The following is a 16,066-nucleotide window of genomic DNA, read 5'->3' on the forward strand; positions in this document are numbered from 1 at the left end:
AATCATTATTCGAAACTGAGGACATTTAGATCTGTCTCATGCTAGTATATGTGCAAATATGTACTCACTACTGAACAGACAAGGTGAAAATGAGCTGTGGAATGTGGAAATGATATCCACACTGCATCATCACCTTGACAAGCATCACACCCAAATGTCATCACCCTGATAATAAGCATCACATCCCAACATCTGAACCATTATCACCCTCCTGACAGTGAACATTACCATTTTAACAGTGGGAATCACACCCCATCATCACTCTCCTGAAGAGTGAGCATCACATCCCATCATCACTCTCCTGACCGTGAACATTACCATCTTGACAGTGGGAATCACACCCCATCATCACTCCCCTGAAGAGTGAGCATCACATCCCATCATCACTCTCCTGACAGTGAACATTACCATCTTGACAGTGGGAATCACACCCCATCATCACTCCCCTGAAGAGTGAGCATCACATCCCATCATCACCCTCCTGACAGTGAACATTACCATCTTGACAGTGGGAATCACACCCCATCATCACTCCCCTGAAGAGTGAGCATCACATCCCATCATCACTCTCCTGACAGTGAACATTACCATCTTGACAGTGGGAATCACACCCCATCATCACTCCCCTGAAGAGTGAGCATCACATCCCATCATCACTCTCCTGACAGTGAACATTACCATCTTGACAGTGGGAATCACACCCCATCATCACTCCCCTGAAGAGTGAGCATCACATCCCATCATCACCCTCCTGACAGTGAACATTACCATCTTGACAGTGGGAATCACACCCCATCATCACTCCCCTGAAGAGTGAGCATCACATCCCATCATCACTCTCCTGACAGTGAACATTACCATCTTGACAGTGGGAATCACACCCCATCATCACTCTCCTGAAGAGTGAGCATTACATCCCATCACATCCATCCTGATAATGAACATCACCATCCTGATAATGAACACCGCCACAATCTTGACAACGAACATCACCATCTTGACAATGAACATCACTGTCTTGACAATGAACATCACCAACTTGAAAATGAACATCACCATCTTGACAATGAACATCACCAACTTGACAGTGAACATCACATACCACCATCATCATGACAACAAATATCCCACCTTTGCATCTCATGTCATGCAGCCAGATATCCTGTATAGTGTTAGTTTCAAGTAGCCTCTATAGAATCTCCCTCTATACCTGCCCTACCTTGGTCATCAAACACTGTAAGTATTAGCTCCTTTCTACTGACCACAACAAACCCCAGTCATGACATACCCTTTCATTGTAATCATAACATAACTTGCTCTCAAATAACCTGTCCTGTGCATAGTAAGGGTGTGAAATGATGAAAGAATGCTTCAATACATGACAGTATTGATACAGCAAATATTCAAACGGTTTATTTAAGAATATCAAAATCAGTGCTTGAATTAGCAAATTTCAGGTGTGAAATTTAAATTTAAAATTGAATTAAATTATTTTTATTTGATATCAACTGTTAAATGTAAGTAGGAAGCAAGTGAACCAGTTGATGGGTTTTAGTATTTTGGTCTCTTTCAAAATTATTTCAAGTCATTCTGATCAAGGAATAACATCATTGTGTCATCATTTTCTTTTTAATCAGGGTCCCAATATTTTATTGTTGTCCAATCATTTCACCCCTTACAAGCTGTCTCAGTGACTTATGTTATCCAGTGGTATAAACCTCATACTTTAACCACTTGGTATATACTGTATACTCTAACCACATGGTATACCTTGAACTCTTAACCACATCCACAACATTGTACAGCTAACATACTGATAGCATGCCTCCCTAACACTCGTGCCTGGCTTCCTCTAACCTCTAACTGGCTGTGCAGCTGTCCATGCATCTGTCTGTACCTTGTGCATTGTTTCTCTCTGCAGTCCCCAGCTGTGTGGTGGCTACCTGGCCAGCAGCGTGTACGCTACCCGCACGCAGTACCGCAGTCAGATGTATCCCACACTCAACAGTCGGAGTCGTTCTTCTTCCAGCAATCAGTCGGAGTACGACAACATGAAGCAGGCCGGGCGTCTGGAGGGTAGTCTAGACAGCGGCTTCAGCTCAGCCAACAACATGTACAACATCAACTCTCAACGCACCTCCCACTACGAGAGCACCGACCATCTGAAGATGTCAACAAACCCTAACTACCAGGGAGAAGGGGTGTACGATGACAGACTCAATCTGCCATCAAAGCATGGCAGCCTTGATGGAGCTTATAGGAAAGCGCAGCAGAAGTATAACAGCTTGGAGCGCAACTCAAGACAGGACCATCCTGGGAATGATCCCAACCTGCCTGAGTTGACACCATCGCGATTCGGGAGTAAACGTGAATCACAGACGGAGTATGAGTATGATCCACCATCACATCGTAGTAGTATCATGGTGGAGGTACCGGTGCATCATGAAGAGCATAGTGGAAACCGTGGTGACGGAAACCGTGGTGATGGACGGACTTACTATAGTGAAAAACAGTTCTGGCAAGAGGCTGCGCCAGCAGATCCATCACCAATCGTACGTAGCCCAGAACCAGAACGTAAAGACAATGCAGGTAGATCTGAGAGTCCACAAGTTGATCAGTGTTACAGCCCGCGTGGGTTTGAGGGCTCATATACAAGGTCGGAGAGATATGTGTATCCTGCTTCCAGTGACCAAAGTGTTAATGCGAGACTCAGAGAGTCCCAGCCATCACCTCAATCAAGTTCTCTTGTGACTGTCACACGACTCCAGCCACATATGGAAGTCAGTAAGCCATATGAAATGGCAGACTTTTACAAGTACAGTGAACGTTTACGTCGTCAGCGGTTAATAGAACATTACCAGAGACAGTTGATAGGAACTGAACGCATCTCTCGAGCCAGTACTCCTTCACAACACTCCACGGACAGTGAAACATCACATCACTCGGGGTCAGGCCAGTTCCAATCCAGTTCAAACCTAGTCCACCCCCCTAGTCCGTATCGGGCTTGTACCCCCCAATCCCCCACCTACTCGACAACATCCTCGGTGTCTGTGGGCCACCCCCAGGTGATGTACGGTCAGCAGCTGCAGCAACAGCAGCAACATCATCCAGGAGGAGGGGATCATCCCCAGTATGGAGGGACTCGGGAGGTGACCAGCTCCTTCCAAACAGTCAAGAGTCATGGTCCCGGAGTGCAATATGTGCAATCGATGTCGTTCCGTGCGCAACAGATCCAGAGCGCTGCAGCTGCACAGCATAAAGTCTACCAGCCTCTGCAGCGTATGAAATGTGAGCCCATTAAAAAGACCTTCAACCCATCAAACTCCACACTAAGGTGAGAGTCAGCCGTTTTTGGGCTGGCTGGTGTGGATCTCGGGGTCGTGTGTGTGTAAACACTTCTTTCACGGTCAGATGGAGGACAGGTCATAAGTTCAATGGTGTGCTGTGATTGGCTGCAATAATCATAGCCTCGAACCCACTGGTTTCTCTGTGTGCAGTGTTTTACCTGCTGCTCTTAGTCTCCAACCCAATTTTGAGTTTCAGTTGCCGTGTGAATGAAGTAACGCTGTTTCTAGTTGATGCCAACTGACACTACCACTTCAATAGACAAGACTGTGCCTGCGTTACTTGTGTTGACTTTTTTGTTTGGCTTCGACCACGCCTAGTATTAATCATGACAAACAACAGGACATGACAATTCAGGGTCATTTGCAATTTTTGCCAATATGGCATGCATATAAAATTCTCGACATGCTTCATCAAAACTTTGAAGTTTTGCTTCAACAGACTTTTTAAATACCATGCAACGATTATTTTCCTGCCATCGAAAAAATATAGTCATAATGTGCTTTCAATGCATGTGATTCTATGCCAATATTTTTATTTATTTTTGGTGTGTATGCCTGAAATGTTTTTGTGGAACATCGAATTTTATCATCTTGCATGCCTCGTCATCATCGTTTGTAGTACCAAATCTGATGCAGGCTCAGCATAGAATGCATGTCAATAGTTACCATAACTACCACTTGTTTCCATATCAACCATTACTAACCAATCATCATTCATTACTTAATGCATGACCTGTCTTTCACTGATCATGTGACCACTGTCACGTGACCTCGTTGCTACACCAGCCACCCATACTTTCTGTTGCCTTGTTGAATGTCATTGCATGTCTGCAGTTGTGAAACTGTCACCATTTTCTATGTTATAAATGCCAGTTATTATTTTTTTTAATACATGCCACTCAAGTAGCCTTTTTATATAAAAACTGGAAGATTTATGAGTCTGCCAATTAGAAGGAGTTGATGGCAGAGCTGTGTTAGATTTCTAGTTTTAAATGTTACCACAGTTTTATAGTTACCATTGGAAGATGTACTTGTTTCTGTGACTGCTGATCTGCGAGTGAATGGGTGTCATTGTCTCTGAGTTCACTGTTGATTGTTCTGTCTCTGTTGGTGGTGAAAAGTCATAGCATTGTGGTGTCGCAGTTTGCATGAAGGCAAAAGGCCCAGATGTCACAATGGTGACAGACTAGGGCATTTAATCTGGGTGGAGGATGCCTTTAACATTCAAAGTTTTAGAGACGTAAGGAACTGGTCATTAATTGCAAGGAATTTTAGAGGTTTCTGATACAGTAATGCACAGAAAACTGACTGTTTCCTGATGGTTGTCAAATATCTTCTCAGGACCTTCCTTGAGAAGGCAAAAATACTTATTTCATGTGTTCAACTATTTTTGAATTGTTTTCATACCTCTCCCAAAATATATTTGAATTTCCTGATGCACAGGGACAGATTCCATTTTTCATTTAAGTCAGATATTTTTTTATTTTAGGACCCCTCCCTCCTCAACTTTTGATGTACTTTATTTTAAATTGTTCCCTCACGAAATATGTGTATCTTTTCCTGACTACCAGCCTTTGTCATTTTTTTTTTACCCACCTCTGATTTCCTGTTTCATGTTCCTTACACTGAATGATCAGTCCCTCAGCTACAACAGATTCTCCATCATGAAAGACAACACTTCTTCTCAAGAATCTCTATTTCAGAATGGCAAAATGTGTGTGTATTTGTTTCAGGTTACTGAATAAGTTAGTTTGTCATAGTTTGATATTAGACGTGACTATAATGAACCTCAGTCTCATGATATACAGCACATGCTGCTTCATGACAACACATTTCACATATTCACACTTTATGAGGTAAATTGAACATGTAGCTGAATATGTAAATTCTTTTAGCACCACTCTATAAACTCCTGCCCACTTAATGTCAACTGCAGAAGGTATGGAACAGAAATTTCTGGTTGAATATTTATTAATCGAAAACGGACCAAAAGCTTATATTTCAAGTTAATAAATCAGGAAATTGTCCAAATGCAATAAGACACTTAAATTTGTATCATTCATTCCAATATTGAATTGTTTTCAGTTTAGAGAGATGTTTTGATGCAAATCTAAGAGTATTTTTCTCACCTCATTACAAATGTGAAAAGGCGGCAAAATGCCACTGAGTGTATAAGGAACAGTTATAGACAGTATGTAAATCTACAGTATTTAATGGAGTTTCATTTCCATTCATCAAGGTGTCTCAGCACAAGAATTAGTACCACAACAGACATTACCTTTAAATCTTTTTGGTCATTTCGGTCATGTAGTGTATGGGGAGCAAATAAATTAGATGACAACAAGATGTCTCAGTACTGTTATTTACTTCAAAATGAACATGTTTCTCATCAGCCCTCACATGGGAAAGGGGGATAACTCATTCAGGCTTACCTAAATGACTGAAGTGTTCTTAAAATCTGTAAAGGCAGACCATTCTGAATTGATATCTAGGATATCTTCCAAACTACAGATTAAGTGTCAAGATCTCAGAATCAGTTAATGTAATTATGAATAACAGAGAATGTTATCCAAAATTTTAATTGTTTATAAATAACTTTAATTACTATCTGTGACTATTTGTTTTAAGTCATAAAATAAATTGACAAATTTGGGGCTTTTGCACTACATATTTCTTTGATTTTAAACTCAATGATTTTCACCACTCATATACCAAGGAAACATAACACTTAACTGGATTCTACTGAAGTAGCCTACCTGATATTATGAATATACAGTCTCCATGGTTTGTGTATTCCATTTTAGATGTGAACGTTGATGATATTACCTCTCGCTTTAAGGTCTGAATATTGATAGTCTTGAATTCTTTTGAATTAGCCTATATAACAGTCATTGCTGTGGACATTTTATCTATATATTGTGCTAATAATGAATGTTAGACCAAATGCATAGATGTTTTAATCCAAATGATATCAACTATAGTTCATATTTCATTTAAACTTATGATTACCATTTTGGATTGTCCCAATGTATTAGTATTACTGAGAGACAAATTCAAGAAACATCTTTCAGAAATTTGCATATGCATCCTATGGACAGTTGATTATGGAATCAAAACAATTTGTGCTTGATTCTTTGATGTTATACAACTTCCATGTTTTGATTGTTTGTTGTATTTTGAGAAAAAAACTTACTGTTGAAACCTGGTTAGTCAGCACAAATAACCCTACAGTTAAAGTGACTACTGATTTTGAGTCTGTTGTAATAGGTAATTCAAAATTTTTCTTGAGTTTGTCAACTGGTCATGTACATGGGGCAAGATCCACTACCTATATACAGTCTTTGCTCTGCAGCTGTCATAACTCCTACTGTGGACAGTCATAGTTTTAGGATTGGTTGTGGAACAGAGACAGACTCTAATTGTGTTGTAGAGGGTAGCTTGAGGAACGAGGGATGGAGGACTGTGTGCATGTTAGAGCAGGTGATTGTTCTGTGTCTATACTCATCTGTGTATCACTGTGTGGTGTCTTTGGTGTAGGAACAGCCAGCCATGTCGTACACCTCGGACTCTTACCCTATAGACTGATGTAGGACTGGGGTTAGCTGGTGCTCAGCCCTATTGGCTTTCACAGGATTGGGGATAGTTGGGACTCAGGACTGAAGGCAAACATAGAATTGTATGCAGCTGGTGCACAGAGCTGTAGGCTAACCTTGGGTTAATGTAGGCTTTGTGAAGGTGACCTTGAACTCATGACAGTGTGGGTTATCACAAAGTGCTCACAGACTAGGATGTGTTAGGGTCAGGGTTAGCTGTTTCAGGGGCCCAGTCATCTCAGCTTCGACACTTGTCCATGTAGGCTGTTTTCAGGGCCCATATATCTTTGTAATTTCTGTAAGGATGAGGCCTAGCTCAGACACCTCTCATGGATGGCAGAGGTTTTGACCAAAGTGGTGGATTTTTGACCTGCTCCACTTAGATATAACTGAGTTACTGTCCACTCACAAAATGACCCAGGTTTTGCTAAATGGACCTTGTTGACCATAGGATTTTGTCTCTTTGTACACAAGGCACTGGGTTAACCTTGGCTTTCATTGAGCTCCAGTCTTTAGACACGTATATGGGGTTAACCTTGACTATAGCTGAGCTCCAGTCTTTAGACACATACTGTGTTAACCTTGGCTATAGCTGAGCTCCAGTCTTTGGACACATATACTGGGTTAACCATGGCTATAGCTGAGCTCCAGTCTTTGGACACATACTGGGTTAACCATGGCTATAGCTGAGCTCCAGTCTTTGGACACATATACTGGGTTAACCATGGCTATAGCTGAGTTCCAGTCTTTGGACACATATACTGGGTTAACCATGGCTATAGCTGAGTTCCAGTCTTTGGACACATATACTGGGTTAACCATGGCTATAGCTGAGCTCCAGTCTTTGGACACATATACTGGGTTAACCATGGCTATAGCTGAGTTCCAGTCTTTGGACACACATACTGGCTTAACCTTGGCTATGGCTGAGCTCCAGTCTTTGGACACATAAACTGGCTTAACCTTGGCTATAGCTGAGCTCCAGTCTTTGGACACACATACTGGCTTAACCTTGGCTATAGCTGAGCTCCAGTCTTTCGACACACATACTGGGTTAACCATGGCTATAGCTGAGCTCCAGTCTTTGGACACACATACTGGCTTAACCTTGGCTATAGCTGAGCTCCAGTCTTTGGACACATGTACTGGGCTCACCTTAACTATGGTGGAGATCTTGTCCCTCTGTACACAGGCACTGGCTTAATGTTGCTTACACTCTGTACAGGAGATATAAAGATCTCTCTGAGGCCCAGACAGCCACTTAGTATTCATCGTGACTTACTTTCATTAGCCTTCAACCCCAGTGAAACAACATTGATCCTAAAGGTCGACAAGAGCACAGGGACCTATGAGTGCAGCACTGGGGGCACAAATGGAAGGCATTGTCTCCCAGCCATGTACAAGCTGCAACAGAGTGTCTGACTCAGGCTACCATTGATGAGAAGTGTTTTTGAAGGAGCTGTCCCTTCTGACTTGAGCCTAGCCCCCATACACAGACATATTGATATACTCTCCCAACTCTGTGTAGAGCCCTTGACCTTTCACAGAAAACATGCATTAGTATTTGTTGTAACAAATCTTGTAGTGACCTGCTGATACTACTGTCCTTCTCAATGTCATATTACCCTCACAGCTTGCAGATGTTGATCCAGATGGGGTTTCAGTTTTCATGTTAGAATTTAAAAACATTCCAAGCTTAGTCACGTTAGCGTGAACATTTATCAAAAATCTCGACTGAAATAAATGATGGTACAAGATTTATATCGAAAACTGGATTTGTTCAGGTTTGTGGAACTCAGCCACTGTTGTGTAATACTGGCTGGAGTGTGTCCTTGGCTTATCACATGTGCTGCTGATGCTGTTCATCGTACTATTGCGTGGATGTTATGTTCAGTCAGGGTAATATAAGCTTGCTCTGGTAGTTTTCATACAATGAAATATGGCAAGCAATTCTCATGTTGAAAATGTCAACTGAAATAATAAAAAAAGTATCTTAAGTTGAAATATGATTATGTGTTTGTTGTTGTTTGTTGAAAAGAGTTTTGAGTCCTCAGTTGAAAGGTGACATGAGCTTTATAGAATATTCTGTATTCAAAATGAAGAGGTGTCCTTGAGAGTCCTATCATTCAGTACAGTCTTGTATCAAGGCCAATCAAAGACCATCTAGTGTATCATGCAAATTATGAAATGAACATATATTATGCATTCTGGATTGATTCCTATGTCCCCAACCTCAATTTCGGATGGAATTGCTGGTAAGTTCCTGAATGTAGAACTACTCTTTTAGAATTGATGGATGAAAACTACAGGCTCACCATGCATCAAATGGTGCTCACGGTCATTCTTCTCACTGGGGCTTTGTCCTAAAGTAAGATGGGTGTAATTAAGATGGTGCATTTGTATACTTTGTGCCACCAGAGGTACCTCTGCACCATTCTGTAAGATGGGGCAGTGGGCAGCTTAGTGGTTAAAGTGTTGGCTCGTTATGCTGAGGATCAAGGTTCAGTTCCCCACATGTTCAAATTCAAATGTAGTTTTCTCACAAAGACCTGTTAAGTTTTATGTTTAATTGGAAACGTAAGAATCACATAATCTTCTGAAATTGTATGGGTGGAGGGGGAGGTGAGGTACTCTGGTGGTTTAAACATTGACTCGTCACACCGAAGACCATCATTTGAATACCCACATGGGTGCAGTGTGTGAAGCCCATTTCTTGTGTGCCCTGCCTGTGATAGTGGAGGAATATTGCTGAAAGCAGTGTAAACCATACTCATTCACTCGTTCACTCGCTCACTCACGCACTCATTCTTAAAGCATCCATAGAAAAAAAACAATTCAACATGTCAGTGTGTAATTTCTTTCATGTGTTATGGGTGGTGGAATAGCCAAGTGGTTAAAACCTGTCTTGCCAAAGGCCCAGGTTCAGTACCGCACTGAGGAACAATGTGTGAAGCCCATTTTTGGTATCCCCTGCAGTGATGTAGCTGGAATATTGCTAAAAGCGGCATAAAACCATACACACTGGCTTACTTTCATATTTGACAGATTGTTTATGGAAACAGTAACAGTGTTGAAGTGTAATGTAATTGTTGTGTTTACAATTATCAAAGACCTTTTAGTTTCATCATTGTTTGAACCATATGGTTAACTACGACTTGATCCCTGACATCAGAGTATGCTTATGGTTTTAATAATCACCATTCTTTGTCAACTTTTGACCCCCACAGTGGTTATCTTATTCATTACACAACTCCCTAGAATAGATAAACATTGTGTTATTTTTCCATTTATTGTACATTTTATATGGTCTTTGATAAGATTTTTCCCTTTCTTTTTTCTTCATTTTAAACAACTTGACTCTTTAGCCCAAAATTTTTTTCTCCCAGAAGATTTCTCAAGGTGCACAAGCATTAAACATAGACTAACCATTCTCGGTGGTAATAAAATGCTCTCATCTAAAGCTTTTGTGTAAAAGAGTGTGTGACCAACCCAAATCTATGGACAAGACATGTAGAGAGAGAACGATATCTGCAGGTAAAAGGTATGTAGGATGATCATGTCTGTATGTATGTTACTGTCTTGCTATCTTACTGCTGTGACAGTCAGGCAAACCTTTTTGTTTGAAGAATCCAGCCATGCTGTATGAAAAGCCTACAGTTGGCCTATCAATGTATTTGAGGCCAATTTGTCCAGCTTTGATGAAGATCCCAGCAGTCCCCACACAGCCTTTCTAGAGTAGCTATCCATCAGCCACCTAACCATCTAGGTTCAGGCGTGTGATTTATAACGCACTAGTAATTGCCTCGTGTGGCAATATCGGCTCCAACTCTCACTGTCTGGGAGATCCACGATTTCTCAGCTTGTGAGATGATTGTAAATTTTGTCGAAGATGCAGAACAAATTGCTGTGTCCTGCTGCCGAATCCATCAGGTGATGTTTCATATTGACTGCTGAAGTGGGCAGAGATTGATTATTTTGCTGCAGTAAAATTGAATTGCACAGTTCTTTTATTTGCTTGTAACAGTTTGTATGTATTTGATGGATGTTACTTCTTGAAATTAAGATCTACTATTGGATTTAATTGCTCTGTTAGTACTGCTTGTGAAACGCAGAAGGTTTTTGCTTGGTTGGGGAAAATTTATACTGAGAATGGAGATAGAGATTACATCCATCTTGAAATTGAAAACTCTTTAATGAAACAATTCTGTGAGAATATCGTGGAGGTTTCTGGATGGATCATGTCCTTTTTAGTCATAAGTACACTGTGGTCAGGCTCCCCATTGTTCTTGGTGCCCTTGGGTTAGTACCTCCTGAACGCTTGGCACAGATCAGGAAAGTGCCCAGGTTCTCCACCGGGAGCACAGCCCTTCTGACAACCTGGGTAATACAGAAGGCTGCAGTGTTGGAGGAGCCTCCATATTCTCTGGAAAGTTCTAGGTGACTAGGCAGTGTCCCATTCGCTCTCTGGGCTGCATGTAGAGGGAGCTGATGATGAGCTTTACCAGCCTGACTGAGCCAGGATCACCTGAGCCCTCTGTGCTGCATTTTCATCTTTAATCTGTAAAACATAATAATAATATAGCCACATTTTAGAGCTGAACTCCACGCCCACAGGGACATGCTCTAAGCTCATACCTGATGCACGTTATTACCCGTTAATGCACGTTGCCTGTAAGGTGCTGGAAAGTTAATAGTTATATGGCTTATTCCACCGTGTACCCATTTTCTGCAGGATGAACAGATCTTTTAACAAACACACATATCACTTGGGCATTGTTGTGGAGCAGGAGTCAAGACACCAAACACACCCATCCAAAGACAATACTTCATCTGATTTATGAACTGTGCTTTATTCATAGGACCACACACCACCAAGACCTTCAGGTGTTTATCTTTGAATTAAATATTTGTTAAGTTCTTAAGAACTCGCACATGGTGTGTGGATAAGTGGATGTCAAGTACAACTCAAGTATAGCTTTGATTGTTTTAAATTGCCTAGATCATATCTGAACAGGAACAAACACGGACATTCCTATCACCAGAGGGTTTGTGAAACTGGTTCAGTGGCATGTCAGAACTTGTAAATCATGAAATTAATGCAGCATGAAATTAAATTGAGTGCTTTATGCCTAGCTGAAGCTAACAGTCTCATGAATTTTATTGTCAAAAACCCAAGCTGATCTTTTAGATTGCCATTTAAATAGTCAAGACTGATAGTTCCAAATAGGGCATATCAAAATTATGGCCAGAAGATTGTTGTAAATGTGACAAGTTTTGTTACAAAGTAAACAAAGTTATTTTGACAAAAATGCAAGCACTGTTATTTATTGTTCCCCACGAGGAAGTAAGAATCCCTAGTGGTTAAGCATTAGCTCACCATGTCAAAGACCTGGGTTAGTTCTCCATATGTGTGAAACCCATTTCAGGTGTTGCTCGCATGATATTGCTGGAATATTTCTAAAAGTGGCATAAAACTAGGTCACTCATTTACTTATTATTCCCTTCTGAAATTAGGTTTTTGAGGAGATGTTAAAATCCGTTCACTACATTTCATTTCCAAGATCCAACTACATTGCTTCATCTTTCAGTTTTTAACCTTTACGCTTAACATTTTGAAATTTGGGAGAATATCTGTGTAAGGGCAGTAGGTCAGCCTCATGGTTAAAGTGTTCACTCGACACGCCGAAGTCTTGGGTTCAGGTCTCTACATGGGCACAATGTGCAAAGCCTATTTCTGGTGTACCTTGCCGTGATTTTGCTGGAATATTGCTAAAAGCAGCATAAAACCAAACTGACTCACTTATCCAAAGTTAACATCAACACACCTCACAGTCTTCCAACAAAAGGAGCATTGAAATATATGATTCTGTGAAATCAGAAAACTATTCACAAGAATGTTATCAGTTACTTCAGTGAGTCTATGTATGTAACACAGTGATTAGTCTATATAACCAGGAATAACAGAAACCTTTGGCAATAAATCCAGTGGAGTGTATTTATCAGCATGGACGAAATGTGTTATATAGGAAGAAATGTGAGATTTTAGTGATATTCCCTCAATCTTTGTTGTGCTGCTTCAGTATACGGGATGATGTTCTGCGACATTTATCGTCAAGTTCCCATTTTGTGGTAATAACTTTGATCAAGTAGAAAGATATGGCCAGCAAATGTTCCTACTATCCCAATCTCCTGTTCTGTCATGTCAGGAAGATATCCCACTGCTCAGCTCTTAAGATGAGTGTGTAATGTAATGAAAGCCTGTCTGATGTATTCAATATTTAATGGGTAGCCAGCTGCTTAGTCGATTCGCTTTCCCTTGGCAGTGTTGGGACCTTATGATCAAGAGTTCAAATCCCAGATTACCTTCAGCCGTCACTGTGGTGCATCCGCCTGGAGAGTGCAAGGTTGCAGGTTTGATCTCGGTCGTGTCATGCAAAAATACGGTACTTCTTGGTCCATGCCTGGCGTTTGGCATTAATGGGTACAAGAAGGACTGGTCAGCTGGGAGTCAGTATAATATGTCTGAGTGGGGTGTTCATGCTTAACTGTGGCATGGTATTTCATTGAGCTAGTACTATAAAATTAGATTTAGCCTGGGCTAGTACAAGAAGTCACACGTACATGCATGTACGTTGTCATATGAATTAAATGTTCATACGACGTTTAATCCCATATCACCTCACTCAGACTATGTTCTAGAGTGTGTCACAAGTATGCTGATGCTAATAGATCATTTTTTGTTTTCCACCCAAATCAGATGATGTTGATGTGCCACAATAATGTTCACAGCTGTTTCATAATTTCCCTTGGAGTTATTTCCCTTGGCAGTTATCAGCATCTGCCAATTTTTTAGTGGTCGGACTTGGCTGCAATTAGGACTCCATTGTGGGATGTTGCTTATGAATGAAACATTTCATTTTGAAACTGACTGTAAGAGTCAAGTTAGGGCTTAGCTATGAGATCGGCTATCTGTGGTAATATATGGTAGTTAAAAACTGTTTGTAGCACTGTTAACTGAACTCATTTGATCATCAGTGAGTGAGTGAGTAGGTTTAGTTTTACAAACTGGGTCTCCTATGTGATGACCAGATAAGCAACTCTTGGTACAGATGCACTGAAAGTAGCTGTATGTGAAAAGTACAGAAATGTCTAATTTTGATCCAAGTTATATCTATGCAACAAAGACAGTTTTGTTGAATTTTATTTGCTTAGTCCAGGGATCTTCCAATCTATAATTTCACAATGAGAATACAATCAAAGGTATGCTTTTAGGAATGCTCCACCCAAACCTGAGTCTTCGATGTGACGAGTGGATGCTTTAACCACTAGGCTACCCCACTGCCTCTTGATCATCAGTGAAAACTTCAGGCCCACATTGATAGGTCCCTCATAGCATCAGCAGGCCTGTAAACAAAACTCTTCCCTGGAGACAATTTCAATAAACTGGGATCAAGTGGACACAATGTCTGCTGAGGTCAACACCTTGTGTTTTTGATTACATGGATCAAAGACAAAAGGAGATGGGTTCCTGCATATGACAGGTATTTTATTATTTCAAATTTTGAGATCAAAGAAAGCTATACTCCTTCAGATGCAGACTTCCCAAGTTTTTGTCCATCCTCCCTGCATTGGTTGCAAGTATGTGCGGAAGTGCCATGTTTGCATCTCCAGTAAGAAAAAGAAATGGCCATCTAATATGGTTTCATGGTCTCCTCAGTTCTTGTATATGTACAGAGACATAAAAAATATGCTGTGTGGGTTAACTTGAGATTACTTCTTGAGTACCACCTTCAAGTAATCTTTCAACAAAGATATACACGAATATGTTTGAAAAAGTCATTTGTTTAATCAAAATAACTTTTTTTCACTTCTGATGACTTAAGGGTAAGGCTTTGTTTTTGAGTTTTTATTTGGAACCACAATCCTTGAAGCTTTGAACTTCTGGTGAAAATGACAGTTGAAAGCTTCCAGATTTCTTCAAAACTTAATAATCATATTCAGGTCAGGCCAGACTTATTTTTGTATAATGGGTCCAACAATTGTATTTTTCCCTAATTTCAGGGACAAAAAACAACATTTATTTCAGTTTTTCCAGCTTTGCTGAGAAGACAAAAATAGATGAATTTCTGAATGGAAGAGAACACCTCAGGAATAATCACATGCCATCAGCAGACATGTAAATTATTATTTGAAGGTTGCTTCTGTGCCAATCAAGTCACTTCTCATCCCTATCCAACCAATTTGAGCTCATAAATCCATACAACAAATGTTTTTTTAGTGATCTGGGCTTTTGTGCCTTTTTTTCATTTACCCTGCCAGCCATTTTGGATCAAAGACCTGGGCCTTACAATAAAAAAAACAATACGCCAGACAAGTGGTACTCTAACATTCCTGTAACATTCTGCAAAAAGCAACTTGAAAAATAAATTATTCTGTTTTCTTTCTCCTCCATGTGACCCAGTTTTTTTAAATCCATGAAACTTTGTTGGTTTTATTTTGTCTTTTTTGGGCTATTTTCAAACATTGTGTGAAAATAAATCTGTATACTGTCTAATAGAAAATCCCCACAGTGATCAGCTCAAAAAAATCAAGAACTATCTTGGCTCTCATTTGTTGTGAGGAGATGAACATTATGATTATAAATACCAAGGTAAGGATGGATGTTTTTTCTTTTATCTCGGAGTAAGCAGTAAGTGTGTATTCAATGTATAAACGTTATGTTTAGTATATTTTGCCAGTAACGGTTGTCTCATATGAAATCTTTCAGAAAAAAAATAGCCTTCATAATTTGGGCTAGTACTTTTAGTTTAAAACTAATACCAGTATTGAAATTATCTATTACTTTAAACAGTATGTATCTGCTGTTGGAAAAGAGGCATTTTGTTTCCTTCAAAACACTTACTGTCTTTTGAAATGTGAAAATCAGAAATGATTGTTATATTGTCACATGATTGTCATTTTTGACTAGTGAAATCCAAGTTTAATATTGCTTTATTAGTAGAATAGGAATAGTTATTTTGCTTTAAAAATCAGTGCCATAATATCTTAAACAAAATTTCCTTTAATTATAATTAAAAATGATTATGATGTCCCTTAATCAGTTATGAAATGAATCTCTGAATTATT

At 40.0% G+C, this 16,066-nt stretch overlaps 2 protein-coding genes across 8 annotated transcripts in view; one reads left to right on the plus strand and one right to left on the minus strand.

Annotated features, from left to right (window-relative positions):
- The window catches only part of LOC137295743 (FERM domain-containing protein 4A-like), a 165,664-nt gene extending 156,715 nt beyond the window's left edge, over window positions 1–8,949 (plus strand). For 4 of the 7 annotated variants that reach the window (XM_067827270.1, XM_067827267.1, XM_067827269.1 and 1 more), the window contains one exon: window positions 1,922–8,949. In XM_067827270.1, coding sequence (XP_067683371.1) covers window positions 1,922–3,338 — 1,417 coding nt within the window. In that variant the 3' untranslated portion in view covers window positions 3,339–8,949. The remainder of the gene's footprint in view (window positions 1–1,921) is intronic. The other 3 variants (XM_067827272.1, XM_067827273.1, XM_067827271.1) reach the window with 2 other exon arrangements.
- LOC137297146 (uncharacterized) lies at window positions 7,565–15,263 on the minus strand. The gene is made up of 2 exons (XM_067829163.1): window positions 15,252–15,263; window positions 7,565–8,122 (listed from the first exon to the last, which is right to left on the minus strand). Exons 1-2 carry the CDS (start codon window positions 15,261–15,263, stop codon window positions 7,565–7,567), a joined length of 570 nt encoding a protein of 189 aa, XP_067685264.1.
- Window positions 15,264–16,066: the final 803 nt, after the last annotated feature.

The sequence above is a fragment of the Haliotis asinina genome, chromosome 9 (genome assembly GCF_037392515.1).
Source record: "Haliotis asinina isolate JCU_RB_2024 chromosome 9, JCU_Hal_asi_v2, whole genome shotgun sequence".
Classification (NCBI taxonomy): Eukaryota; Metazoa; Mollusca; class Gastropoda; order Lepetellida; family Haliotidae; genus Haliotis; species Haliotis asinina.